Here is a 23,623-nt window from a genome sequence, read left to right as displayed (position 1 = left end):
ACCTCCCAGAAACACTATCCTTCAGAAACAAGCAAAATGAAGACATTCCTAGATCAGTCACAGCTCAGAGAATCTGTGCCTCGTAAGAAGTTCTAAGAAGTTTCTGAGGCTAAAAGCAAATGATAACAGGCAGTAGTTCAAATCCACAAAACCCACACAAGGAGCAGTGGAAGGCAGGCACGTAAACACAAAGGCTGACTAAACAACTGACAGGCTGTGACACTCACAGACACACCACCGCAATAAATCACGCAACTAGCGTGGAAGGGAGCAGAGCACACAGGAGTCAAGACTATGCCACTGGAATTAGTATAAACCAGGAGCATGCTTCTATGTGCATTATAAGCCCCAGATCAACCACGAAGGGCAGCCATGAAAAACCCAAAGAGAACATCACAGATGAAGAACAAGATAAGCATGTCCTGGGTTTCCAGCCAGAGCAATTATGTAGAAAAAAATAAAAGGCAACCATACTGGGAGGGAAAAAGTAAAACCACCTTCTCACAGATGAGAACAACTTGTTCAGAGAAAGTCCTGAAGAATCCACAAAAAAGGGTCCAAGAAAGGGCGACAAAAAAACTAATAAACAAGTTTAGTAAGATTCCAAGATACAAGAGCAATATGCAAAATTCAACTCTATTTCTACACATGAATAATCCAAAAATGGAAATAAGAAAACAAATTTACAACTACATTCAATGGACCCAACTTCACACCATACATAAAATTAAAATGAACCAAAGTCCTAAAATGTAACAGCTGAAATATAAAATTATAAAATCACACATGTAAATCTGTGTCTTGGCTAAGGCAACAGTTTCCTAGATATGAGACAAAAGCAGAAGCAACAAAGAACAAAGCCTCTGGACTTTCATCAAAATTAGAAATTTTAGTGCTTCTAAGAACAGAATCAACAGAGGAGGAAAAAGCCCCCACAGAATTGGAAAAGAAGATCTGCAAATCAAATATATCTGATAAGGGTGTATTACCCAGAATATATAATTAACTCTTATAACTCAACAACAAAAGGACAAACAATTCAGATTAAAAGTTGGGCAAAGTACTATAAATAGACACTTCACCAAAGATACACAAATAGACAACATATCATGAAAAGATCACCACCATTAGTTCTTGGAGAAATGCAAATCAAATGACAAATAGAGACTACTTCACATGCGCTGAGGCTATAATAGAGAACAGATAAAAAGCGAGGAGAGGATGTGGGAACTAGAATCCTTGTAGACAGCCAGTGAGGATATGAAACGGTGCAACCACTGAAGTAAACAGCCCAGCAATTTTTCAAAATGCTAAAGTTACTATCTAACTCTGCAATTTCCCTCACAGAGGCACAGAAGTATCTGTACATGGGTGTTCACAGGAGTGTTATTCATGGCAGTCCAAACTGGAAACCAAAACAGCCATAAATCTACTAATGGACAAAGTACAGCATGATTTGGCATGCCTGTACATGGAATATTACTAGTCCTAAAAAGGCAGAAGAAATTAACACTAAAAAGAATACTTCAAGGACAAACCTCAAGAACATGCTAAGTGAAGAATGCCACACAATCCCCTTAAAGTATTGTTTCACATATACAAACAGGCACATCTATAGAAAGAGAAAGATGTGAGCAGACGTGGAATGACTGATGGGGGGTTCTTCTGAGGCAACCAAAATGTCCTGAAATTTGTAGTGATGGTTATGTAATAGTGGTGCACTTTATGTTCTGAATACAGTCCTTGCTGCTCTGTCACTGCGACTTATTTTTTATTTTTATTTTTTGGCCTGGGAATTGAACCTAGGGATGCTTAACAACTGAGCCACATCCCCAGCCCCTCAGCCTTTTTTTTTTAAATTTTGAGACAGGGTCTCACAGAAGCTGGTCTGGAACTTGCCAGCCTCCTGCTTCAGCCTCCCGAGTTGCTGGGCTACAGTGCCAGGCACTGTGGACATGTTTCTTTCTCTTCCTCTCTCCCTCCTCCTCCTAAATCCACCCACGCCCCTAATCTCAGAGGAAACAGGGCTACCCTTCTTCCCCACCCTAGGCAGTTACCTGTCTTTGGGTACACACCACCAGAGAAACGAAGTAATCCAGACTCTGGGGCGGCACCAGATCTCAAAAATGACTCTCCCAGATTAACAAGCGAAGTGCAATTCCAACAGGGAACACGTGGAGTGCGGCCTCTGAGTCGCCTCTGTATAATCCCCATTCCCGAGATGGGAAGGAGCCGGGCCTCTGGAACAGAGGTCCTCGGCGCGCCTCCTCTGCTAGCAAAGCAGTACAACTCTCTTCCTTTCTCTCAAAACCTCGTCCTCCTTATTGGACTGCCCAGCGACGCACGGGGCGGGGACGAGGACCGAGCTCTGGGGAACAGTTACCCAAGCGTGGCTGCACCGACGACCGAGCCGCGCACCCTACACGACGGTAGGACTCGTGGGCTTCCTCGGTAAAGGTTCGTCCTCCGTGGCTGCAAGGCCAGGGCAGGAACCACACTCCGGCCAGCACCAGCGAGCCCGGGCGGCGCCCCTCCGCGGCAGGTGCTGCGGCGGCCGGGCCTGGCCGGGCCGAGAAGCCCCGCGAGGCACAGCCGGCCGCGCGCCCGGGAGTCCGGCAGCGGCGGAGGCTGCCCGGCCGGCGCATGCGCGGCGCCCGCCCCGGCCCGGGCCTCCTCACCTTTGCCCCCGCGCCACCGGCCGAGGCCTGCGGCAGGGCGGCCTCCGGGCGCGGGGCGGGGGGCGCGGGGCCGACCGCGGCCTCGCCCTTGGGCCGCACGGCTGCCTGGTGCACGCGGGACCGCAGCCCCCGCACTTTCCCCATCTTCTCCAGCCACCGCACAAGCAGCCTCCCGGAAGCTGGTCCGCCGCGCCGGCCGCCGGGCGGAAAAGCGCGCCGCGCCCGCCGGGTTCCGCGACCGCCGGGTTCCGCGCCCGCGGGCCGGAAGCACCGCCCTCCCCGGCGCTCGTGCGCAGTGCCGCCTGCTGGCTGGGTCGGAGGAACGAGCGCGTTGGAAGTACACGGTTCAACTGGTACACTGCAGTCCGCCCTGGAGCGATGAAAAGAGCAAAGGCCTCGGCGTGCGTGAAGGAGAAATGGCCTTTCTGTCTAGAGGGCCTGGGACAGACCGGCTGCCTCAGGCCGGGGCGGGGCCGCGATGGTGGAGCGCGTCCGTCTGCCTCGGTGTTGACCGCCTGGTGGACACGCTTGCCTTCAGTCCAGAGCAGTTCCCTGAAATGGGAACAGGCGGCCGCTCTGCCCCTCCGGCGCCCGCGGCCCGTTGCTCGGCAGACCTGTGCGCCCAGCAGGGGTGATTAGAAAAGCAGGCCAGGTCAGCGCGGTTCCGCCCTTCCCTTCAGACGCCGAGCTGCGCATGGCGGAGACAGCAAGGGGACAGGCCTGTTTCAAGGCCACAAAGCAAGGGCGCCGCGTCCAGGCCCAGCCATGGGCGCAGCCGTGACTTCCGTCAAAGCATGTGTCCTTTGCCCCAGTACAGGGAGGGCACCTGTCTCCTGGGAACTTGCACCTCCTGACTCCAGGAAGCGGAGGGGACATCAGGACGGCCCTCTTGGACCTGCTGTCTATCCCGAGCAATCCTCAGGTCAAAGTGGTACTTCTGCAGCCCTCAAGGCCACCGAAATTCCGAAGGATATCAGAGTGAAGGTTACCCCCAGCCCACCACCCAGTCCTTAGTCCCTCCCCTGTCTCAACTGAGATTATGGACCCCCTATTTGCTTTCTAGAAACTTCTAAACAAAAAGAAAATAAAACTTTCATTGTCTTTATTGTTACAACTTAAGAACAGACTGATCACCACTGAGAAGTCCACATTTGAGAGTCTTTATTAAGCCGGCTGGCTGTCTCATACAATGCCCCAAAAAATGGCTATTGGGGGAACAGCCCTGACCACAGGGTTGTAGGGGTTCTTATACCAAAAATCACATCAATCATAAGTGTCTGTTGCTATGATTCAAAATTACAAACTAACATCATGAGATCATCGACAGAGGGAGAAGTGGGTTAAAACGACCCTTACCTAGGTACAAATTAAAGAAGGGTACTAACATCCACACAATCACTGTTCACATGGTACGTTGGTTAAGAGCAATAGGGATCAAAAGAGAGCAATTTTTCATTACATAAGAATTGTCATTCTGTATTGCTAAACATGTCACGCTAAGTAACTGAAGATGGGCACAGAGGTAGGGTGTTCCCATGGGAAAAGCTTATTTCCTACATAACATGGAGTCTCAGAGCAAAATGGAGCCTGTTTAGCCATGTCCCTTAGAGTCTGGCCTGTGACATTCTCATGGAGTCAGATCTGTCAGCCTGTCACATGTCAGTCAGCTGTCTCTATCCTGTTCTGCAACAGTCCCTTCCATGAAATAGAGGGACCCCTGTGTGTCCCCATACCTTAGGACAGGACTAGGGACCTCTGCACTCAAAGCTGCCCCCAGGGTCACTGGCCTGTGATCCCTCCCTCACATCTGGTATCCTGCTCCTTTGATTCAGTGGGGAAAGTCTCAGTGTAGGGAGAGAGGGTCAAGCAAGTTCTCTGGAGATGGGCAGGGCCTTGAATCTGTCCAGAACTGCACCAGGTGGTAGCATGCTCCCTCCTCTGTGGCCAGTGATGAAGGGGTCCAAGGGAGTCACTGATGCTCTGGAGCAGTCTGCCTAGGAAGGAAGATCCAGAGGGGTTCCAAGGTAGAGGACTGTCTGGGAACGTATTTCCCATTGCTGTGCACACTTATAATTCATATGGGCCGATCCGCTGAATGTACCACCACAAGCCGTATAGGAAAAGGTAGTATTTATTAAGACATATAAAGTGTATACAAAAGGAAAACCATCCCAGGTAGCATACCAACTCAGCACCGGAGAGACATCACAGGCATTTTGCAGCACACATAACCAAAGAGAGCAGTCTTGTCATCTTTGAGTTCTTCCCATCTCGCTTAAATACGCTGGAGTAAACGTGTAAAGTCATTGTCTGGAGTACTGGGCTCAGTGCCTTCAGCACTCTGGTCTCCAGACCTGGATCTGGCCAGGAGCCAGGCCTTGAGAGCAGAAACCAGCGGTCTCTAAGTTTTTTTATTTTGTTCTCGGGCACAGAGCTTATCTGTCCTTGAACGGGGGCACTGCCAGACCCCTAAGTTTCTCCTGCAAGTTGCTCACTCCTTGCCCTGGTCTCACTGTTTGAAAGCGCTCTTAAACGAGACTCCATTTTCTTTCTCTACAAGGACCTGGCAGGAGCACGCAGCCCCGTGCAGAGCCAGTGTTGGGCTTGGGTGGGCGGCACACAGGGTGCCTGGAGGGTGTCTCCACAGAGGGATGCCTTCCGTCCACTCCTGCTCCTGGTGGGTACTGGTGTCAGATTAGTAAGAAGCTCGATTCAGAAACCCTTTCTCAGCAAGCTGCCTCTGACCACGAGACTCTGTTTCAGGACCACCAACTTGAGAGAGGACCCTGCCCTGGCTACTGAGCCCTGTCTCCGGCCTGCTTCCTCCTTGTCACCCACCCGCCGGGGCCTCCACAGCTGCCTCCACACAGGACCCCTGCCCTGAAGGCTTTGGAAGAGGGAGGGGCTCTCTGGGCTCTGGGGCTGGGGCTGTGCTGCAGGAGCTGCCCCTCCCTGGAGTCCCGGGAATCTCCCCATCTGACTTCTTGCCTCAGAGACAAAGCCAGAAGCCGCATGCCTGGGTCTGAAGGAGAAGGAGGTGACTAGGATGCCCCAGGAGCAGGGAGCCAGTTTCTGTGGCACTACTGGCCTTCCCATGCCCTTCCCAGCTACAAGCCAGCTCTGGATATCCTGGGGAGAAACACCCTCTTTGGGCATAAACTAAAATGCGTTGATGCGCCAGCGAATGTGCTGACGTTCCTTGGTACCTTGCTTGGCGCCCCTTTTCTCCCCAGAGCGGCCTCCCAGCCACACCAACCCAGAAAACTTGCCCTGGCCGCCTTGTCCCAGGCCCTGGCCGCGCTCTGTGCTTCTGGACTTCGCCCTGCTGGATGCTATTCCTGCCACCGGAGGGCACTCGTCCCGCACCCAGAGCCAGCGCCCCACTGTGCTCTCGGACGCCCCGCTCTCCGGGCCTGGCTGCTTCTCCCTGCCCAGGCTACGGGCAGCTCCTGGGAGCTGTCGCCAAAGGCCAGCAGCCTAGCCAGCCCCAGCGCCCCTTCCATGTGCCCGGTGTCAGCTACCTTCCTGGAGAGCATGCCTGGGTCTGAAGGAGAAGGGGGTGACTCAGGATAAGGAGCCTGGGGATGAAATAAGCCCCTCGGCCGAGGCTTTCCCAGCCCGCTTCCCGAGTCCAGTCCTCCACACCCGCGCGAAGATGTTGAGTTTCTGTGGTCCTGTTCGTCATCTGCCCTCTCCACTTCACCCAGCCCCCAGACTGGCCCACCACTTGGCTCCTGGGACTGCCTCTGCCCACCTGTGCCCTGGCCCACAGCAGCCCAGGAGCCCATCCTGCTGGTGCTGGGACTGTCAAGTTCCCACATTTGGAAACTCTTGTGGCAAAAAAACCACACAGGACTCACATTGTGATGCTGAGAGCAGTTAGGAGGAAGCAGTGGGGTGGGAGGAAGAGGGTTCCGGAAGGAGAGGCTGACAAGTGCTGGGGGCGGGAGGGGCTGGGGGCCCTCCAGGGTGGCAGAGCAGCGGCAGCTTCCCTCTCTCCCCTTCCAGTCGACCTCTCCGAGCTGGAGAGTGGAGCCGGCTTCCGGGTCTGGGTCCTTTGGTGTTTGTCTTATGATCTGATGAACTTGGTTCGTAATAACATCCTTTTCTGAAGGTAATGTGAATACATGGCGTTGTAGACAGTTTGAAAATACAGAAAAGGATTTTAAAATGTCGCGATCTGATAGCATTCCCCGGCCTGCAGCGGGGCGGGGCGCCGCCCAGGGTCTTGTGTTCTCCCTGCCACGCAGACACACACGCACTGAGGATGGAACCCCGGGCACTTAAGCCCTGAACCGCACCCCCAGCCCTTTTATATTTATTTAGAGAGCTAAGTTGCTGAGGCCGGGCTGGGACTTGTGAGCCTCCTGCCTCGGTCTCCCACGTTGCTGAGATCACAGGTGTCACCTCCACGCCTGACCCGCTTGCAGCCTTGTTTGACCTGGAATTTTCACTGTTGCTCAAGTGTGAAAGGGTGAGATCTCGCCCAGCCCAGCCCCCGCCCCTGCGGGACCTTCAGTGAGCCGCTCTCCCTGTGGGTGGGGACACACCCACATTAAACTTCCCCTGCTGGAGGCCTGTTCAACCTCAGCCTCACCCCTGTGGGGACAGCTCTGGGTCAGGCCCTGTCTAGAGCTGCTTCCAGCCCTACCCACCTTACTTGCCAGCTGGCTGGGCCCTAACCCCATCCCACATGTCTGCTGGGAGTTTCCAGTAAGTCACCTGCTCCTCCCTGAGAAGCAGGCCCCTCACCCCATCTTACAGATGCAGAGGGACCTTCAGAGCTGACCTGGGACGGTAGGCCACCTGGCCAGCTGCCCGCATGTGCCGGGACTGCAGCCAGCTTTCTAAAACCCAGCAGGCGGTACTGCTCACGCTCAGCTCCGCTTGCAAGGAGCCAACCCAGTCCCCGGGCTGTTTCTGTGACCGGCTGGGGGCACTGGGTTCTTTGTTCAGTAAGGAGTTGAAGAACAGGACCAGGAGAGCAAGCAACAAGCAGGTTTATAGAAAAGAGACAGAGGCACAGCGACGGGCTTCTCTGAAGAGAAGGCCCAGAGCTGGGAGTCCGGCGGGGGACTGGCCGGTGCTTCCCATGGTCCCCGGAGTTTCCTCCTCTCCTTCTCCCCTCCCCTGTCCTCGCACTCCTCCCTTATTGACCAGTGGCCCCTCTGTCCACGTGTCTGTTCAGTTTTCCTGTTGGGTCCCCGCTTAGGAGCGGGTCGGGAAGTGTCTGTCTGTCTGGGTCCCCCGCTGTGTCCACCAGCACTTGGTCAGGCAGGAAGGTGACCTCAGCAGAAGACCCTCCCCGTCCCCTGTGCCTGCCCTGCCCGGCCCTCACTGGCCCTCCTGCCCTGGCCGCCCAGGCCCTCTGCGTCTCCCTGCTTCACCCTAAAGGGAGGAGGACGGAGGGGTGCTCGCCTGCAGGCACTTCCCGGCCAGCTCTGGATGGGTCCTGGGGGCGAGGCCCCAGAGAGGCAAGGACGGGCGCTACGCCCCCTGGCGTGCTCCCTCCCCATGGGGCAGAGATTGGAGCACTACTCGGGTGTCCCGTGGAGCTGGAGCCAGGGTGGGCTTTGGTCCCTTGGGGAGGAAGAGAAGCTGGTGGGAGAGGCGGAGACGGTCAGGGAGAGGGGACCCACAGGGAGGCGTCGGCGCTGGTCCCTCCACGCTGGTGCTGGCTGAGCCGGGCACGGCCCTGTGCAGGGTGCCCCCGCAGGCCCACTGGAGCAGCTCCCACCAGTTAGGGACACAGCAGGGCCGTAGGCACATGGAGAGCTGGCACGGGACCCTGAGGAGGGAAAGCATGGATGGCAGGGGTCTGGATGTGGCAGTGGTCAGACTGCCTGCAGCACAGGGTGGGGATGACCTGGGAGAACCCTCGGGCTGCCCTTTCTGCTGAGCTGGGTGGTGGGCGCTTCCCTCCGGCCGTCCCTGTCCGGCAGGGTCCTCCTCATCCTCTCAGCCCAGGAAGGTGCAGGTCCCATTCGCGCCGGTCCCAGGAGGTGGGAGAATCTGACTCCCACCCATCACCCACCCAGTTCCATGAAGCGCCGCCGAGCGCTGGTCTGAGCTCGCCCGCTGTCCTACCCGCAGTGAGGGAGAGGAGCCCTGAGCACCTCCCAGCGCCTCGCTGCTCCTGGGCCCCGTCCGACCGAGCCTGGCTCCACCATCCCCATCCCTCCCACCCCGCCAGGCAAAGAGCCGAGGAAGGGGAGACTGCCGCGGGGGTAGACTGGGAGGTTCAGCACGCCCACGCACCCACTCCTGAGGGTGTTCGAGGGAGGCCTGGGGTTCCTGGAAGCCACGCATCAAGCAGGAAATGGTGACTTGGTCAGAACCAGAAAGAGAAGTGACCCTGAGCAGGCCTAGCCTAGAAGGCAGGGGTCCTGGGTTAGGGCAAGGCACCCACAGGAGCCCCACAGGGCCAGGCGGGCCTGTGTAGTACAGAGAAGCATCAGACTTGAGTGGCAAACAAGCATTACAACCTTCTGGAGGGCCTTAGTTTCCCTTTCTACCTGCCAAAGGGCTGTGTCACAGTCCTATTTTTAACCCATGTCTCATGTTTTTGTATTCTAACTATGTAAGTGCAATTCATTGCTGAGTCAAGTGGACAGACTGCAATGACGTGATCTTCCTTATACAACTTTCTGTTTTTCCTCCAGAGTTGATAATTGCTTAACTTTTCTCCTTGCTCAATTTCCTTGAACTGGAGCCAAGTCTCCCCCACCCACCCACCTCACAGGTCCATAAAACACTTCTCAGAAAAACTCTACACGTCAAGCTTGTCAGTCCATCTGTGTCTGAGGAGGACTGGGCAGTGAGCTGGTGTCTGGCAGCCCCCACGCATGTCTGAGTCCAGCCCTCCTGGGGTCCCCTGACACCTCCTTAAAGTGAGACAGGGAAATGCCACCTCCCACAGAGGGAGAAGCCACACAGAGGAAGGGTAAGGAGGAAGAGGCTGTCATGGGCCTGCGGCTGTGTGGGAGTTGGGTTGTGGGCACAGAGGCCTGATCAGGGCTGGGGTGGAGCGCCCCACTCCTCACAACTCCTCCCTACACTCATCTGACTGCCAGCACCTGCGTGGCCTGGGGTCTCCACTGAGCCTGTGAGTGTGGCTCAGGGGATCAAGTGAGAACCCTGGAGCTCACACAGTGCCCCTCCTACGCCCCATGCCTGCCTCCTACCAGCTCCACCTCCCGCCCCTCCACGCTGAGAGGAAGTCACTGGGAAGGAGTCAAAAAAGAAAGAAGAGGCAGCAACAGACAGCGTTGGGCAGGAGGGAGAGTCTGCAGCCAGCCAGTCGGGAGGGGAGTCAGGAGAGGCCAGAAAAGCAAAGCCACAGAAGGAGCCTGAGGCTGGGGAGTCATACTGAGCAGCTCTGCTCTGCACATGCAGTGTGTTCTCCAGGTGCTAAGTGCGCCTCACCTCTGGGCCGACGGGTCGTTCCTCTCCCTGCCCTTCTGCTGGACAGAACCACAAGTGCCTCTGAGGGTGACCTCTAGGTCTCCTTCCTCACTAGGCCCCCAGAACCAAGTCTCCAACCTCCCCTCAGTACTAGCCCAGCACCTCTGTGCACTGGGCCTGAGCCCCTGCCTCATGTTCTCCACCTTCAGCCTCCATGCAAACAGGGTTTTCTCAGTGGGACCTTCCAGCATCCTACCCGTGGTAGCTTTCCATTGCTGTCACAAAATGCCAGAGGAAAACAATTTAAAGAGAAAAAACGTTTATCATGGTTTACGGTTTTGGAGGTTTCAGTCAATGGTTGTGAGTGCTCTAGCACTGAGCTACATCCCCAGCATGGTCCTGTTGGTTGGCTCTGTTGTTCTGGGGCCTGTGACGAGCTAAAACATCACAGCATGTGACAGAGGAAGGTGCTTACCTTGTGGTGGCCGGGAAGCGTCATGGCAGGGAGCCTTCAGAGTGGAGCAAAGCTGCTGGGGGGGATGGGGGAGCTTCTATAACAAAGCCCCTGCCCCGCAACCCGCTTCGGCTGAACCCATCGATGTGTTAGAGCACCGATAAAGTCAGAGCCCTGTGGTAGGGTCACCTCTCAGAGGTCCCCCCGAAACCTGGCTGTGCTGGGGCCCGAGCTTGGGCCACACCCAGAGCGTTCCACACCCAGAGCACAGCCCCACCTGCCAGCAGGGCACCCCTGCCCTGCTCTCGGGCTGTGGCGGGGTGGCTGGTTAAAGCCAGACTGGGAGCACAGACCAGCGCTCTGGATGGCAGGGCCTGGGACAGTCTCCCTTCCCCGCCTTCCACGCTCCCCTGGCTGCCCGCTCTGCCCAGGCCTGGACACCCTCCTGGTCCTCCCTCGTCCTGCCTGCTTGTCTCTGTAGCTGACCCAACATTCTGGAAGGCAGGTGATACACCCTCTGCATAGGGAAAGCCCCCCACTTGTCCATTTCTAGAAGGTGCTGGTGAGAGGGATGAAAGTGGGACTTTCTGGCTGGCCCAGGGAGGAGACGTTTCCCAGAGCCCACTGGGTGGGGCTGTGAGAGGTTGGGAGGCCACCGTGATGTGCCCACTGGAGCCGCTTCCCAACCACGTGTGGGTCGGAAGCACCCTGACCCCTCGAGGCTTCGCCTCCCAACCTGGACCTCACGACTCCTCCTCCAAAGGCACGGCCACCTTAGCTAGCAGGGACCTGGGAACAGGCCCTCGAGCGCACTGCCAACCACGGCCCTCCCTGGCCACCATTTCCTCTCCATGAAGCACGCGGGCCAGCGGCCTCCCTGCTCCTCCAAGCCTGTGGTTTCCAGTTGGGCCACAACTGGTGTTTTGTATCAAGTGCTCCAAGTACTTGTTGGACCCTCAGAGAGGAACAGGCAGCCTCTGATTCCAGACCCGTGTCAGACGTGGGTGACGGATGGGAGCTGAGTGGGGACAGCAGAGCAGGGTCTGCACAGGGACGCAGGATCAGGAGGGCTGGACTGTGCTCAGGAAGCCTGCACCCTGGAGGGTCAATGTCATGCAGGAAGCCCAGGGTCCTGATTGTCCCCTGGCTGGGTCTCCTCCTGCGGAGCAGCTCCGGCTGCCACTGGCCCCTTGCCCAGCCCCCTGTGCCTCCTCCGCCATCCCATCCGCCCACGGCCACGGCACACCAGCTCCACGCTTCCCACACCAAGCTGGGTTCTGCCTGCTGCTGCTGCGGGTCCCCGCCTTGCCCCACAGGACCGACCTGCCCCCTTTCACCCCACCCCTCCTTGCAGACCCCCTTCCTCCCTGGACTCCTGCTGGGCGTAGGACCACTCAGGATGGTCCAGGCTTCCTTTGGATGGACCTACTGTCACTGAGTGCATCTCCGCGCACCTGCCCCAACTGTCCGAGCTGTGCAGCCCACCCTGCTGGCCCCAGGTCGTGATGGCAAACCCAGACCTGACTGTGAAGTGGGTCATACAGCGTTACAGTGAGATGGGGCTGGGCTGTGGCTCAGTTGTAGAGCACTTGCCTGGCACCTGTGAGGTGCTGGGTTCGATTCTCAGCACTGCGGATAAATAAATGAAATAAAGGTCCATCAACAACTAAAAAAAAAAAAAAAAACATTATGATAAGAGACCAGCCTGGGGAGGGGGTCGCTCGCTCACCTCTGCCTCTCCAGGAAGCTAGCTCCCCTCCCCTCTGCCTTTCGGGTGGTAAGGAGCTGCCCTGGGAGTCTGACACCCCCTCTGGAATGTCACCCGTGCCTGTGGAGAGAGCCTCTCTTCCTCTCTGTCTCTGGAGCTTGCTTCATGTTGGAGACCCTGCACGAGGCCTTCCGCTGAGTAGAGGAGGGATTTTTTTTTTTTTTAAAGAAAAGAAAAAAACCAAAACCCCAGTGATAGGATGGGTCTAAGATGACGTCAAATACTCTATAAATATTGTGAGAAACTGTGGACCAGCCTCGGAATTTGGAGTTTGCTTTCCTCTGGGCCCATGGGCGTAAGATAAAGTCTGACCCAGAATAGCTAAAGCAATCCTGAGCAGGAAGAGTGAAGCAGCGGGTATCCCAATATCAAACCTTCAACTATACCACAGAGAAATAGTAACAAAAACAGCATGGTATAGGCACCAAAGTAGACAGGTAGACCAGTGGTTCAGAATGGAAGACACAGAGACACATAAGTGCAGTTATCTCATACTAGACAAAGGTACCAAAAGCATACAATGGAGAAAAGACAGCTTGTTCAACAAATGATGCTGGGAAACTGGAAATCCATATGCAGCAAAATGAAACTAAACCCCTATCTCTCACCCTGCAAAAAATGCTACTCAAAATAGATCAAGGACCTCGGAATCAGACCAGAGACCCTGCACCTTATAGAAGAAAAAGTAGGTCCAAATCTTCAACATGTCAGCTTAGGATCAGACTTCCTTAACAGGACTCCCAAAGCACAAGAAATAAAAGCAGGAATCAATAAGTGGGATGGATTCAAACTAAAAACTTTCTCTCAGCAAAGGAAACTATCAGCAAAGTGAAGAGAGAGCCTACAGAGTGGGAGAATATCTTTGCCACATGCACTTCAGATAGAGCACTAATTTCCAGAATATATAAAGAACTCAACAAACTTTACACCAAGAATACAAATAATCCAATCAACAAATGGACTAAGGAAATGAACAGACACTTCACAGAAGATCTACAAGCAATCAACAAACATATGAAAAAATGTTCACCATCTTTAGTAATAAGAGAAATGCATATAAAAACTACACTAAGATTCCATCTCACCCCAATTAGAATGGCGATTATCAAGAATACAAACAGGGGTGCCGAAGAGTACGGCCGGGAGGAGTCGGGCGCCGAGGAATTCGATCCGGAGGAGTCGGGAGCTGAGGAGGAGATGCAGTCTGGGCGGCCCTGGCCGGTGCTGCGCTCAGTGAACTTCTGCAACCGCAGCCCGCGCATCGTGCTGCCTGTGTGGCTCAACTTCGACGGCGAGCCGCAGCCCTACCCCACGCTGCCGCTGGGCACCGGCCGCCGCATCCACAGCTACCGAGGTCACCTTTGTCTCTTCAGAGATGCAGGCACATAGGATGGGCTTCTGGTTAACCAAACTGAACTATTTGTGCCATCTCTCAATGTTGATGGACAGCCTATTTTTGCCAACATCACTCTGCCAGTGTATACCCTGAAAGAGCGATGCCTGCAGGTTGTCCCAAGCCTAGTCAAGCCTGAGAACTACAGGAGACTGGACATCGTCAGGTCCCTCTATGAAGATCTGGAAGACCACCCAAATGTGCAGAAAGACCTGGAACGGCTAACACAGGAGCACATTGAAAATCAGCGATTGGAATAGTAGGAGACTGAAGAATTTAATTGAAGTTAGCATTCCTGCATCTCAGCTTTTGATCATACTGATGAGGCTTGATCTAGATATAGGACTGGTCATTACCCTCAGTTTTTGGAGGAAAATAAGCTCCCATTGCCTAAAAACACGTTAACTGACTTCACTAGGCATTGTGATGCTTGGGGACAAATGTTGGAAGTGTCACTTAATACCTGCTCTTTTGAGAAATACTTACCAGGAGAAAATACTTGCATTTTTGCCTCCTAGTAATTCAGGAAAGTTTCAGTGTAAGGATGTTTGTATAAGTGATCCAGTGGCAATTGCAGCATGTCCTCTAATTGTAAGAAAATGGCAGTGTCTGCTTTTAAGGGACATGTGATTGGGGATGTGTCCACCTCCCACTTCGCAAGACTGATGTCCTTGAGACAGGGACAGGTTTTCTCCTCTTTGAGACCCCAGTGCCTCGCACACTGTGTGCCTGACCATATTTGTTGCTTGAACAAACTGGTGGATGCTTTGGAAGGAAGCTTTTGGATGGTCGGCCTCTTCTCTTGTTGGGGGGAAGGGAGGGAGGCCTTAAAGTGTGTGCAGTAAACAAACATCTTAAAGGGAATCATTTCTATAGAAAGCACTTTTTCTAATTTTCTAAGTGTTGCACTTTTCTTTGGTCACTCTTGTTGCAATACTGTTTTATTAATGTTTCTAAACCAGGATTGACTTTCCACAGCCACTGTGATAATAGTGTTTGTGCTTTTTGGTTTTGTTTCTGTTTTGTTTTTGGTACTGGGAATTTAACCCAGGGGCGCTCTACCACTGAGCCACATCCTCAGCCCATCTTGTTTTTTATTTTGAGACAGGATCTTCTTAAGTTGCTGAAGGTTTTGCTAAATTGCCAAGGCTACCCTTGAACTTAGAATCCTGCCTCAGCCTCTCAAATTGCTGGGATTACAGGCATATGCCACTATGTCTGCTGATAATAGTGTTTTTGTAACTTGTCATGTATCTAGAAAATAGCAGAAAAGAGCCCTCCTCATGTTTAATTCTAGTATGGAAGAGCTCCTATACTATAGATAAGTTGTTGCCAGGCATGGACGTCTGTTCCTTTCTGTAAATCCATGACATTTCTGTTTGGTTCAGCATTTGCATCAGCAGGACCTGGTCACACTTTTCCCTGAACTGTGGAGAGGCCAAAGCCCTCCATCCTCAGGCCAGTCACTCCCAACAGTGGGATCATTGGAGTAGCCTGGAATGTTTTATAGTTTTGTGAATGTTCACATCCTTCTTTATAGACTGGATTTCAATTCAGAACTCAAATTCAAAACTTAATTCAGACTTACGTCTTTGTAATAGTTTTTTTAAAAAAATCCAGGAGAGAAAATTTTGAAAAGACAGAAAAGTGAAAAAAAACAAACAAACAAAACGAAAAAGAAAAGAAAGATCAACTGTAGAAGCACTACTAAATACAACCACCATTGACCTTTTCAACTATTTTCTTCAGCCTCTTACAGGGCGTATTGGGTGGTTGCTTTTGACATAGTTGAGATCATATGGTATATACAGTTTTGTATCCTGCTTTTTCATTTAACTTCATAATAAATATTTTTCCACATTATAAGCTTTTCATACACATTAGTATAGTCTTTCTTTATAATTAATGTTAGGGGTATTTCTTGGCATCATTAGTTCCTTTGGGTACAATCCTATGTTCTAAAACCAGAGTGAAGCCAATGAAACAAATGGGAATAGTTTCCCTGTGCCCTTTAAGTGTCACCTAATCTTAGTCCCCTCTTTCAACTTTCCACAAATAAATTGACTTTTTTTTTTTTAGCACGTTGTTTTCATTCAGTGACACACCTCTAAATATTTAATTTTTGTTGAAATGTGGGGGTAAGGAAACATATGTGGAGGGGGAGAGTTCCCTGTGCAGCTGTGGGTGGTGTGGAGTTGAACTGAGTGGAGATTGAAGGAAGTCAGCCAGTGCCATAGTAGTTCAATGTTGCTTTTATTTTTTTAAACCTGTCTTTGGTCAAAATGGCTTTCACATTCCTCTCATGAGAACACACAGATTGAGTACTGTGTTTTTTGTGTTGTCCAAGATTGAAAATGTGTAGCATGAGTCATGTATGTTTTTTCACTTGGAATCCTGTGAATGTATTAAACGTATTGTTCTTAAAAAAAAAAAAAAAGAATACAAGCAATAATAAGTGCTAGCATGGATGTGGGGGAAAAGGCACACTCATACATTGCTGGTGGAGTTGCAAATTGGTGCAGCCACTCTGGAAAGCAGTCTGCAGATTCCTCAGAAAACTTGGCATGGAACTACCATTTGACCCAGCTATCCCGCTCCTTGGCCTATACCCAAAGGACTTAAAATCAGCTTACTACAGGGATGCAACCACATCAATGTTTATAGTAGCTCAATTCACAATCGCTAGATCGTGAAACCACCTAGATGCCTTTCAATTGATGAATGGATAAGAAACTGTGATATATATACAAATGGAATATTACTCAGTCATAAAGAATAAAATCATGGTATTTGCAGGTAATGGATGGAGAATATCATGCTAAGTGAGATTAAGTCAATCCCAGTAAACCAAAGGCCGAATGATCTGATAAGTGGATGATGATACATAATGGAGGGTGGAAGGGAGGCAAGAATGGAGGAAGGATGGACTGTATAGAGGAAAAAGAGGGGTGGTAGGGGTGGGGGGAAGAAAAAATAACAGAATGAGACAAACATCATTACCCTATATACATGTATGATCATACAAATGGTGCAACTCTACTTCGTGTACAACCAGAGAAATGAAAGTTGTACCCCATTTGTGCACAATGATCTAAATAAATAAATAAAAGGAAACCAGAGTCCTACTTCCACTTTGAAACCTACTCAGTTACATGGTCTCTGGCATCATTTAACCTGCAGGTAACTCGGTTTATTCATCTGGAAATGGAATACTGTGACCTCCATGAGGATAATGATGCCAGTCAAGTATAATTTTTAAAAATACATAATTGAGGTTTTAAAAAAAGAAAAGACAAAATCCGGAGTTCTGTCCGAGTGCTGCTTGCTGCTTCTCGACCAGTCTGTCTCCCAAAGTCGCTCAGATCTCTCTGGGTTGGCGTTGGAACGGAGCATCTTCCCAACCCCTTCCCTTGATCCTACCTGTATCATGACCTGTGAAGTGGGTTCCCATGGGCAGCAGAGTCGGGTCGCTTTCTAAAGACCCCACCTGCCGGCGTCTGTCTGGAGCTCTGCGTGCTGAGACCCTTTGCGCTCCGTGTGATCACAACGTGGCTGGAGTCGGGTCTGCGGTCCGTTTACTTTCCGCCGGCCTTGTTCCCCTTTCCCGGGCTGGTTTTAAGTGGTCTGGCGTGGTCTTAGCCTCCTGATTCATGGCCAACTGATCTCTCGCGTTGGTGCCACAGTTGCTCTGGGGATTCTGACTCCCCCGGCCCCTCGCTGTCTTCACGTGAAGGGCAGCAGACTCCTGTGCTGCCCACGCCCTGTGTTGGACTTGGCACGACACACACTGAAAACCCGCCAGACAACGCTCTAATTTTTGCTTTTAACATATTTTGAGGAACTTAAGGGAAAAGTGGCCTCTTATATTTACCCTGATACTCATCACTTCCATGGCTCTATCTTTGTCCCTGAGTTTCCGAGTTTCTCTCTGGGATCATTTCCCTTTTACCTTTTGCCTGCAATCAATTTCCACGACGTTTTCTGGGGGCTGATTCCCTTGGTTCTCCTTCATCTAAGAATGCGTTTCCTTTCCTTTCATTTGCGAGGAATCGTTTTGCGGGATATAGAAATCTGGGTTGAGAGGTCTTTTCTTTTGGGGGCTCTAAAGAGTGTTGCTCCTGATCTGCTGGCCTGCAGGTTTCTGATGGAGGCCGGGGCTCCTCGGGGTTCCTCTGTATGTGCCCGCGATAGCTTTCAAGACTTCCTTCTTTCTTTTGGCTCTTAGCAGCTTGAGTACAATGAATGTAAGCAGGTTCTCTTTGAATTTACCCTTTTGGTGTTCACTGAGCTTGAATCTGTGAATGTGTATTTACCACCGACTTGGGGAAGTTTTTAGGCGCCAGTTCTTCAAGGACCCTTTTCTGTGCCGACCCTTTGCTCCCACACCTGGGATTCCAGGGACCCACGTGTTGCTCCCTGGGCATTCTTCCACCTGTCTCTAAGGCCCAGTTTTTGTTTGCACTTTTCTTTGACTGTTGTTGATCATTTTTCCTCACTGTCATTCGTATTGAATAATTCATGCTGGCCTTCGGGTTTATCCACTCTTTTTCCTCTATCTCTGCCCTGTCCTATTGAGCCCTTCCGGTGATTTTTTTGTTTCTGTTACTGTGTTTTTGCCTCCTGATGTTCATATGGCTCTTTGGTCATAGCTTCCATATGTCTGCTGAGAATTCTCACCTTTGCCTGACTTTGGAGAGTGTCTGTCCCTACTTCCTGGAGCATGGCTTGAATAGCTGATCTAAACCATGTGGGAGCATTTCAACATGCGGATCATCTCAGAGCTGGTGTCTACTAATTACCTTTTCTCCTACGAGTTCTTTGGATTTTCTCTGTTGTCATTTAAGCACTTTTGGATCGTGTCCTGGGCATTTTGACATTATTTCATGAGACTTTGGGTCTTATCAGAACCCTCAGGACAGCACTGATCCTTCTGTTTTCCTGGCACCAGCTGGTTAGGCTCAGACCACAAATCCAGACCTGCCTCTTGTGGGCTGTGATTTCGATGTGAGTCCGAAGCCTTTGCAGTGAGTTTATACCCACCTCCCACCCCCCTCTGGTCCCGTCTGTGACCTCGGCAGTGGCCTGCCCCATGGCAGTTCCCAGAGCCTTTGATACGCTCTTGGGTCCTCTCCTCACGTGCCCAGCTCGGGGGCGAGTCTGAAACTCGTGCAGATCCTTACGGGCTCCCTCTCTTGTCTCCTTCTTACACAGGCCCTGCACTCCCTGAGACCCTCTCCCTGGTCCTCTGGCCACACAGCTGTGCTCAGCCTCCTTGCACGGTCTCCTGCTTCCTGTGACTGGTTCCACCTCTGGTTCAAAGTGACTCTCGCCGTTGCTTCTGCAGCTGTGGCTGCTGCTGCTGCCACCTTGCAAGCACAGCTGTGGGACGGGCGTTTGCCTTGGGGGCCAGACCAGGAAAAGGGAAGTAAGTCAGAGCGCCTCCCCATGCCCCCATCCTCCGCGACCCCCTTTCCCGCCCATTGACCTCAAAGGAGGGCTTCTCTTGGTCATGTCCACAGCCTGTTCCGAATCTGAGCCAGGCGCAATGGAGAGGAGAACACAGCTGGCGGCCCTGCTCAGGCTCTGATTTCCGCTCAGTCCGTCCATTATCACTTTCTGTGAGGGGTGGTCCACTGTGATGATACCGCCCTTTACCGGTGACGGGTTCTGCTCCCTCTAATGTTGAAGTCTGAACACTAGAGAAGCAGCCAAGGCAAGCGTATGAAGCAGGTTTTATTTAAAGGTGATAATACAGATTTCCCCTGGGAGGAGAAGGGGCCATGGCTGATGTCCTAGAGTCCCAAGAAGTGAGCACACCCTACATCTTTTATAGGTTAAGGTCTCTTGTTCTCCAGTTCTCTCCCCCTTTATCTTTCCTTCCTGCCTAAGTGACTAGGCCTGGTTTTGCAGGTGAGATGCAAAAAGTGAGAAGGGGATGGGGCAGGGGGAGGGCCAAGGTGATTCAGGCAGGCGAGGGCCCAGGGGCATTAGTTAGCAGCTCCCTGCCTGCAGTCCTTGAGAAAGGCAGGGAGATGTGGTAATCAATGGGCTCCAGAGATCCTGACATTCCATTCTCTCAGGGCGTCTCCAACTTCCAGAGGCAGATGGCTTTCGTGGCCTCCATTTCCTCGATCTGACCCGATCCCCTACTTCTACACTAACTGCCTGTCCCCAATTCTGGCTTCAGTGATCTGCGTCGGAGGGCCAGTAACCCACCCTGGCTCCTGCTCAGCTGGACCAGTGGCTGCTGGTGCTTTTCCCTTCTCAGTACTTTCAGCTTCGCGTCATTTTTAGACTGCGTCAGAAGGCAGAATCTACGTGCCAACACTCTCTGTTTTCAGGGCACGATTCGGTGATTCTTGTGAAATCTGCAGAATTCTGTGATCATGACCACAACCCAGCACCAGAATGTTCTGGTCACCCCAGGAGGTCCTCCTGCCCGTGTGCTCTTGATCCCTCCAGTTCCTCTTTGAAGACTAAACGTGGCTTTTTAAAAGCAGGCACTTTTCCTTAAGTGTGCGCTGTGGGGTGCAGTGCGATGTCTGGACGCACGCCCGCCGGGGTGGGCACGTCGGGGTGACCGGCATCCCCTCCCTGCAAACACATGTCATTTCTTTCTGTTGAGAACATTAAAATTCTGTTGGCTGCTTTGGAACACGCAGTTAATTATTGTCCACCTGGTCATCCTACCGCACTCTATGGCATGAGAAGTCCTTCCTCCTGTCCAGCCACGCCCTGACCGGCAAGCAGCTCTGACCCTCCTTCCTCTGCCTTCTACTTCCTTGGAGCAACTTGTCAGCTCCACAGACAGTAAGAACGTGTGGTTTGTGTGGTTCGCTTTCTGTGCCTGACGCGTCCTTCACCTGCCAGGTGTGGGAAGGGCGGCTCCACTGAGCACCTGCCTCGGGTCCTCTGTGCCCACGTGCCCTGGCGGGACTCCCTATGCACTCCCACTGTCTGCCTTCCCTTCCTCGGGGCCCTTGCCCAGGCACTGCTGGGTCGCTGGTCCTCCTGCTCTCCCCAGGTGTCTTCCAGCTGCTCTCCCCCCGAGTTCCTCTTCTCCTCACTCTCCAGCATTCAGTTTTTGTCTTCATGATAAAAGCCATTCTAATGGGGTTGGGGGTGAGGTGACAGATCCTTAGCCATTTTGATTAGCATGCTGAGCACTTTTTCAAACGTTTGGTAAACATTTGGACGTCTAAGACGTGTGGTGGATCATTCGCACACCATGAAACTGGATTAATTCCCCGGTTTGGCTGTGGGACCTCCCCGAGAGGGATCTGAAGCTCGAGGTTTCGAGATGTATCACGTGGATCCTCTCACTCCAGGTCACCGTGTTTGAATCCATGTGTGAATGTGCCACAGTGCATTGGCTTGTTCTGAGCTAGATTTGCCTCCAGTTTTCAGGCTGCTGGGTTTTTCTTTAATGCCCTCCTTGTTCAGGGCTTTTTATGCTGTAGTGTGTCTGTGAATCCCACCTCCCAGGAGCTCTGTGCTTTAGCTGCTGCAATCCCCTTGGCAGCCTAGGAGTGATCTGGTCATTGTTGTCCCACTTGTTTTAACGTTAGGTTGTGCAAGTTAGAGAGAGGACTCTTCCTCCCCCTGGGCCCAGCCTGCACTCCGCTCTCTCCGACACGCTGTGGCTGCGTCAACCTGGCACAGGTGTCAGCTTTCTCTCAGGGTGCCTTTTTTTTAGTACCAGGGAACGAATCCAGAGGTGCGTAACCACTGAGCCACATCCTCAGCCTTTTTTACTGTTTTATTTTGAGACAGGGTCTTGTCAAGTGGCTTAGGGCCTCACTAAGTTGCTGAGTCTGGCTTTGAACTCTTCGATCCTCCTGCCTCAGCTCCTCAAGCTGCTGGGATTACAGGCCTGTGCCACTGGGCCCAGTTACACCTTTTTATTATTATTATTATTATTATTCCTAGAGAAAATTTCACGTGCATATAAAGGTGGAGAGGAAGGTTTGATGGCCACCAGTGTCCCCAGCACCAGGGTCCTCCTGATCCCTCAAGGCCAGGCTTGCCTCCTGGGTGTGCCACCCCCTCCCCCACCCCAGCTTCCGCGTGTTATTTGGCAGCAGATCTTTCACCACACGACTCTCAAAGATGGGCCCTTTCACATAGCCACAAAACAGTATCCCGCCTAGAAGTCACGATTCCTTAATAACGACCCTGCTTGTGACTGTCCCTTAGGTCTCTTACCGTCGCGTCCCCCTGCAAGGCCCTGTCCCTCCCCTTTCCTCGAGTCAACCCTCGTGGTTGTCTTGGTGGTTGTCTTGTGGGGCCTTCTCCAGCCTGGACTTTGCAAGGCCGATCAACACGTCCCACTGTGCCTGTTTTTTCTACAGACTGGTGGTTGGATATCGGGGCTGGATCTGATTCAGGCCCAACAGCCGTGCTTGTGAATTTCATGTTATTACCATCTCGGTTTTTGTTGTCATTTCATGGAGACCACTTCATCAGAGACACACGCAAGCCCTCGGGTGCCTCTGCGCTGCTCAGTGCCGGTCAGGGCCGAGCATCCAGGGTCGGGGTGGGGGCACAGGGCACGCTCCCCGCCTCCTTCCCTCCTGGTCACTCTGAGGACACATCTGAGTGAGGAGAGTCCCTGGCAGAGAATGTTGTGTTGGAACTTGCATTGACTGTTTATTTTTAAAACTCAGTGCCAGGCCTTGCTGATTTGGAGGGGTGCAGCCCATCCGGCACTCGATTCTTGGTGTCTCCTACCATCTCCAGTGGAGATTGCTGGCATTTCTTGCTTGTCTACTTCCCTCTGGTTAAAGGTTTGCTGCACACTCCACTTTCAGAAGCATGCATCCTCCTGATGCTCTTAAGGAGACTCAGTCACTGGATAAGCATATCCTTAAATATTTTTTATCTAAGTGCCCATGGACGAGCATCTGTCCCCTCCCAGATAAATCTGAGCTGCACTCTGCTGCCTGCCCACCTGTCCTTCTGGTCCTCCAGGACTTCTGTTTCAGATTGCTAATATTTTTGCCATTACTTTTTAAATCAGCAGGTTATAGATTTCATCGTTTTTACCTATTTCTTTGTTGGGTATTTCTTCTTTCACCCTGTATCTTCTTGAATTTATTCATCTGCCTGTCTATTTCTAGGGAGCATTTCACATAGAGTTGAGGGTGGTGATCTGAGTCCTTGGCCACCCGAAGGCTTCTTTATAGGTGTGGGGGTAATCAGTCTCCTCCTCTTCCTTCTCTACTCCACAAAACATATAGATTCTCTAGTTTCCTTTTTCTAAAAAAATAATTTTGTTTAGTCGTTGATGAACCTTTATTTTATTTATTTATATGTTGTGCTGAGAATCGAACCCAGTGCCTCACACAAGCAGGCTGAGCTACAACCCCAGCCCCTCTATGTCATAGGACATCTGTGTAATGCTCCAGGTGCAGGACTAACTCACCCATCCTTGGGCCACACCGCAGCCTCCTCGGCAGGGCCTCTGGGATCTGGAGTCTTCTGACTTCCGAGCGTCTCCTCTCTGTCTGCTGCGTCCCTCCCTGGAGTCTGTGCTGGAGGTGCCCTTGTGCCTGGCTTCTTGCCTGGCCCATGCTCACCCTCCTCACCTGGTGCCCGCCCTCTGCCCTGCCCAGGGTCCGCTCCACAGCCTCCTCCCTCCTGCTCTGGGGCAGCATATGCCCCTTCTCGCCACAGTCCACGCTCACGGCACGACTGTCTCTTCTTTCTGAAGGAGTCGCTCTCCTCTGGGCTGGTCTGCAGGCCAGGCGTCTCCCCTGGAGTGCAGAGTCAGCCCTGTCCCCGGGCTCCCACCCCTCAGCAGCACCAGACTGCTGTCCTGGGGTTGACTCTGTTCCACTTCTCACCAGGAAAGCCGCCATGAATGCAGGTCCCCCAGCTCAGGGCTGTCTCAGTCCCGCCCGGGGGAAGGTGAGCAGCAGAGGCTG

General features: G+C 52.4%; 2 protein-coding genes across 6 annotated transcripts in view; one reads left to right on the top strand and one right to left on the bottom strand.

The window, feature by feature from the left end:
• The window catches only part of Slx9 (SLX9 ribosome biogenesis factor), a 39,669-nt gene extending 36,285 nt beyond the window's left edge, over window positions 1-3,384 (bottom strand). The window contains exon 1 of one of the 5 annotated variants that reach the window (XM_047563731.1): window positions 2,679-3,384. In XM_047563731.1, the coding sequence (XP_047419687.1) occupies window positions 2,679-2,822 (144 nt within the window). In that variant the 5' untranslated portion in view covers window positions 2,823-3,384. The remainder of the gene's footprint in view (window positions 1-2,678) is intronic. The other 4 variants (XM_047563730.1, XM_047563734.1, XM_047563733.1 and 1 more) reach the window with 4 other exon arrangements.
• Window positions 3,385-13,399: 10,015 nt separating this feature from the next.
• Window positions 13,400-14,062, top strand: LOC124993774 (von Hippel-Lindau disease tumor suppressor-like). The gene is made up of 2 exons (XM_047565547.1): window positions 13,400-13,658; window positions 13,782-14,062. Exons 1-2 carry the CDS (start codon window positions 13,400-13,402, stop codon window positions 13,955-13,957), a joined length of 435 nt encoding a protein of 144 aa, XP_047421503.1. The 3' UTR covers window positions 13,958-14,062.
• Window positions 14,063-23,623: the final 9,561 nt, after the last annotated feature.

This window comes from Sciurus carolinensis, chromosome 9, assembly GCF_902686445.1.
Source record: "Sciurus carolinensis chromosome 9, mSciCar1.2, whole genome shotgun sequence".
In the NCBI taxonomy this organism is placed as follows: Eukaryota; Metazoa; Chordata; class Mammalia; order Rodentia; family Sciuridae; genus Sciurus; species Sciurus carolinensis.
The sequence above is the reverse complement of the archived record's forward strand: the minus strand, read 5'-3'. Positions and strand labels throughout refer to the sequence as shown.